This window comes from Acanthisitta chloris, unplaced genomic scaffold (genome assembly GCF_000695815.1).
Source record: "Acanthisitta chloris isolate BGI_N310 unplaced genomic scaffold, ASM69581v1 scaffold15377, whole genome shotgun sequence".
In the NCBI taxonomy this organism is placed as follows: domain Eukaryota; kingdom Metazoa; phylum Chordata; class Aves; order Passeriformes; family Acanthisittidae; genus Acanthisitta; species Acanthisitta chloris.
Window position 1 is genome coordinate 14,686 of NW_008684417.1, and position 5,481 is coordinate 20,166.

General features: G+C 41.6%; 1 protein-coding gene across 1 annotated transcript in view; it reads left to right on the plus strand.

The window, feature by feature from the left end:
• STYK1 (serine/threonine/tyrosine kinase 1) overlaps positions 1–4,108 on the plus strand; it is a 6,309-nt gene extending 2,201 nt beyond the window's left edge. The window contains exons 4-10 of the mRNA XM_009079335.1: positions 6–201; positions 530–711; positions 1,996–2,079; positions 2,387–2,595; positions 2,834–2,874; positions 3,134–3,230; positions 3,904–4,108. Of these exons, the coding sequence (XP_009077583.1) occupies positions 6–201; positions 530–711; positions 1,996–2,079; positions 2,387–2,595; positions 2,834–2,874; positions 3,134–3,230; positions 3,904–4,108 (1,014 nt within the window). The remainder of the gene's footprint in view (positions 1–5; positions 202–529; positions 712–1,995; positions 2,080–2,386; positions 2,596–2,833; positions 2,875–3,133; positions 3,231–3,903) is intronic.
• Positions 4,109–5,481: the final 1,373 nt, after the last annotated feature.

Sequence of the window (5,481 nt, forward strand, 5' to 3'; positions counted from 1 at the left end):
TCCAGCTGAGTGACACATCTGTGGAGAGCCTGCTAAGTTCTGCATCCTTGACTCTTAAAGAACTGCAGATACCACGACAGAAACTCCTACCAGGCACCTTGCAGCTGATAAAACACAGCAGCTATGGGAGGATCTACAGAGCACAACTGGAAACTGGGATCCCTGGGAAGACTAAGACTGTAGTATTGAAAGCCTTGCAAGGTAAGGTGCATGGTCAGCATCCACTTTGGTATAGATTTCTGTATCACAGACATGATACTAAGCAGAACTTTGCTGTCATTACTGGGCAAGAGCAAGCTATGTTCAGCATCATGTTAGCTAGTTAGAGTGGTGTTTTTGTAGGACTGTCTTGGTAGGATTAAAAATTGCAGACTGTGTTGATTTTAAGCTACTCACCCTGTTCTTTGCTGCTTCCATTTGTTGAGGGTTTTTTTGTTTGGTTGGTTCTGTTTTTGTTTGGGTTTTTTGTGGGTTTTGTTTGTTTGTTGTGGTTTTTCATTTGCTTGTTTGTTTGTTTTTGTTCTTTCAGACCTGGCTAGTCCCCAGGAAGTAAAGGACTTCCTGGGAAGGATTAAATTCCATCAGAATCTTGGCCATCATGAGAACCTTGTTGAATTGGTTGGATGCTGTGTAGACCAGATGCCACTTTATATGATTGTGGAAGATGTGTCTCTTGGTGACTTGTTGACATTTCTATGGACATGTCGGAAGGTGAGTGGAAAGAAGTGATGACAGAATAGCTTCTTAAATTCCTTAGGTACATATCTATCCATAGGTCATACTCTGTAAGACATAAATGATTCTTTTCATCTCTCCATGCATTCCTCTGTATCAGTCCATCACCCAGAAGTTCTACACGAGTCTAAACTTGAATAGAATTAGTGGATATCTCAATTGATATTACATAGTTTGGAGAAGCTGACATAGATTAAAAAGATTAAAAGAACAGAGGACATTCAGCATAGTTAAAAATTAAATAATGCACAGGTAGAAAGCAATCTTAGTTTCACATATGATGTGAATGATGTAAACAGTGGTTTCATATCTGACCATTGCTGATGAGGAGTAAAATCTGATAGTATGAAAATATGCAGTCCATTGAAATTGTTAGCTCATGCTAAAAAAGAAACCAAATGTTAGGCATTGTTAAGAAAGACATGGAAACAAAACTCTGCCAGGTTACTATGTAAATCCATCATTCTCCTACATCTGAAACACTAAATACATTCAGATTGCTTTCTGTCTTGTTCTGCAGAAGGTTGAGGTGGTAGAAAAGAAAGGTAGTAAGTGTCATGTTGAAAACAAACAAATGGAGGTGGTTTGTCTTGAAGTAGGGAGTTGTCTAATGAAATTCCTTGCCACAAACTGCTGTGGATGGATACTGAAACTTCTCTTGAGTTCAAGACAAGTTTGGATACATTCATGGAAGATAACCTATCAAAGGTTACTGAACATGTTAAAACCATAACCATCTCAGGATGTCCTGAAATTGAACATAGTTGGGGGCTGTAAAATGGCACAGAAAGAATCTTGTGTCCTTACCTTATTCTCTTTCTTTCACCTGGACATGCACTAGGGTTACTCTTACAGGTGGGGTAATAAGAGAGATGGACTACCAGGTAACCATTCATATGTTATGAATGTGCTTTTCTGCTCATCATTCTAATTTATAACATATCTTACATTCATCCATATGGATTGTCATTCTCCACTGTCATCCTGACAATTTCTGTCTAACCTATGAATTTCTTCTCTACCCTTCAATTTACTCACCAGTTGTTTCTAGTGTACTTGTCTTATTCAAGACACCATCCACCCATCAACATCACCCATCCATGTCCTCTTACATTTCAGTCAGTTTGTGAGAAGTTATGAAATTACCTGGGGGAGCATAAGATTAGATACAACTCATTTTATTAGATGGGAAGGAAACATTCCCCACTATCCTACTACTATGATATTTGTTTGAAGGAAGGCCTGCTATTTTGTCTCTAGGACATAATGGATGCGCATGATATTCCCTATGACCTCACCGAGAGGCAAGTATATGAAGTTGGACAGCAAGTTGCAGCAGCTCTGGTAAGTCTGCTCACAACTGCTGCAATTTTTTCCTTCTTGCTTGGTTGCAACACAAGTCTGCATGGTGACCTAAGTCTTCTTGGCCTAAGCACTGAGAATGTGTAGCTGTTAAAACAGAGCCAAATATGCTTGCATTGTGCTGGTGAGCATATCCCACAGTGTGGAAGACAGGCATGAACTAAGTGAAAATTTATATCAATTAAATTTCGTTTTAAAATGATCATGTTCTCTTTCTTCTCCAATTTTCCAGGCTTACCTTGAAGAACTTTTAAAATTATCATGTTCTCTCTCTTTTCCAATTTTCCAGGCTTACCTTGAAGAAAAGAAGTTGTTCCATGGTGACATTGCTGCCAGGAATGTCCTTCTTCATCACAACTTCACTGCTAAGCTCAGTGGTTTGGGCCTGGCCTATGAAGCTCAGACATATGGTGCCAGCTCAGTCACACGGACGGTGCCAGTCAAGTGGCAGGCACCAGAGAGGCTCATGAAGAAACCCCCTGGCATCAAGGCAGACATGTATGATTCAGGTTTTGGACTAGACGTTCACCTGTCTATCAGAGCTGCCTCTTTCACTCCTTTATGTAGCATTCATATCCCAGAGTACACAGGAAGGCATATCTAGTTTCAGCATAATGCTCCACTTCGTAGCTCATACCTTCTCATATCTGCAGGTCATGCCTAGTTGTTTTTATGTTTCTAAGCTAGCTAGTTAGCTAGAATAAAAATGACATTGATTTGTTTACTTCTCTTGCAGATGGTCTTTTGGAATTCTACTGTATGAAATGATTACTTTAGGTAAGAAGATTTAATGATAATAAAAGAATATGTAAGGAAGCAACAAATTAACAAGACCCAAAATCTCAAATTTCAGAGTTGGGCCGTTCAAATAAGCGCCCTGTTTTTTTCCAGCTTGCAAAGTATTGACAATTCCTTTTAGACTCTCAGTGTGAAAAAATTGGATTTTGTTAGGGAAGGAAAGCAGTCTTGCACAGAAGTTGCTGTCTGCAACCATTGCCATATAGCTGTTCTACTGTTATTCTTTCTGCTCTTCCAGGTGCTCCACCATATCCTGATGTGCCAGCTCCTGACATCTTATCATACCTGCAGAGACAGAACATTATGAAGCAGCCCTCAAGCTGCCAGCAAGCCATGTAAGCCCCTTGCTTGATAGACAATTTAACAGACAATTTAACATCAGATCTGCAGAGCTAAATGGAAGTGAGGCATAGAAAATTAGATCTCATGTAAGATCTCTAAGTCTAGACCATAGGAGTAACCTGTTAGTTGAGGAGACTTGTTCTCATGTCTGCTGTATCTTCTCACTGGACTGTGCTGCATGAAACTTTGGTGGCTGAAATCTTTCTTTCCTTTTTTGAAAATTGGACTTGTGTCTGTTTCCTAGTGTGCCCTTGTTGCTCCACTGCTTCCTTGCAAGGTGCAGGAACTACTCTGGAGTAGTTTTTCTTCTCTAAAGTGTGGTATTTCCACAGGGAAGATCTAAGGCACATTCCCGTGTGAAGACATAATTTCTTTTAATATTCAGAATTTTTCTCTTTCATAATGTTGTTTTCAGAGGATACCAAATGTTAATCAAGGGATACCAAACAAACTGTTTCCCCTTTCCCATAGTCACAGTTGACATCCTGGCAAATGACTGCTTGCCTTTGCCCCCATATGGCTGCAAATTTCTAAGGGTCATTGAAAGAACTTTACATGAAGGAGGAAGAGAGGAGTTCATTGACATTTTAAATATGAGACTTGATTGTAGTAAAACATTTGTGTTGGTGTTTCTCATTCCCAGTGTTTCTCTACTCCATCTTGCAGGTATGGCATCATGAAGTCCTGCTGGCAATGGAATGCAAATAACCGACCTTCTCCAGCACAACTGATCAGCTCCCTAAAAACAGCTACAAAGACCAGCAATGGCCATACAGTACTGCAGGTGCCTGAGCCAGTGGTGCCTGAACTCTATGCTAAAGTTGCTGGTGTTGATGTGCACAGTCTGGTGAGGGAATACACTGTCCTCTGAAGGACCCTTTCATATATTGGTAAGGACAAGTCTCCGAGTTTTCCTTTTCTAAATACTTCGCAAGCTCAGAATGAGGTGTCTATGTTGGAAGAGATCCCTTTGTTTTTCAAGCATGTTTATATATCAGATCTCTTCTCCATGCAAGACACAACAAACTGTTATTATTATTATTATTATTAAATCAGCCTGTTGATGTCATCTGCCAGTGGTCATCTGGGGGCAAAATGTTTAGGAAGCTGTAGAAAATGCAATGAGAAACTTGAGTTAAAGGAGTGTATTGGGTTTGTGTGGCAAAGTTTAGGGTATGGGGTGGAGTACAGGGGTGACATGTATAAGAAGATGCCAGAAGCTCCCCCTGTGTCTGATAGAACTGGTTCCAGTCAGCTCCACAATGGACCTGCTGCTGGCCAGGGCTGAGCTCATCAGCAACACTGGTAGCACTTCTGTGATTACATATTTAAGAAAGGGTAAAAAATACTGCACAACAGTAACCAAAAGAGAGGAGTGAGAATGTGAGAGAAACAGCCCTGCAGACGCCAAGGTCAGTGCACAAGGAGGAGGAGGATGTATTCCAGGCACCAGAGCAGAGATTCCCCTGCAGCCTGTGGTGCAGCCTGTGGAGAGGCAGCTGTGCCCCTGCAGCCCATGGGAGTCCACAGGGAAGCAGAGGTCCACCTGCAGGCCATGGAGGACCCTATGCTGGAGCAGCTGGATGCCCAAAGGAGGCTGTGACGCCATGGGAAGCCCATGGAGGAACAGGTTCCTGGCAGGACCTGTGGAGAGAGGAGCCCAGGTTGAAGGACTGCACTGAAGGACGGAAAGTGTGTGAAGAGCCCTCCCCAAGAGGAGGAAGGAGTGTGAGGAACTGACCACAGCCCCCATTCGTGGTCCCCCTGCTGGACAGGAGGAGGTAGAGAATATCAGAAGTGAATTGAGCCTGGGTACTGTGTTCAAACAAACAACAACAAAAAATCCAAAAAAAAACCCCTTCATATCTGTAGATGCAGAAGTTGTTACATAAACATCATACATCTTCATGTATCTCTCACATAGTGGCTGTGGGGTCAAGTGTGTATTATCCCACGCTTATCTCAGGAAAAGCTCCTTCCAGACCTGAGTTTCTCAGGAGTGGTTCTTAACCAATTTGAGCAGAACAGGACATTTTTCAGTGCATGTCTCTTTTGAGTTGCTAATTCCTGGGTTAATTATTTTGGTTCTGTCCATGGTTCTACAGCTACTCTGAAAACAGTATGCAAATGCAAGGAGCACACCAAATAAGAAAGGTTGATGTACAGTAAAAACAACACATGATAAGAATAAACATAGTGACAATGTTGTGTGATTGATGAGAACGGTGAGGATATACCATAGCC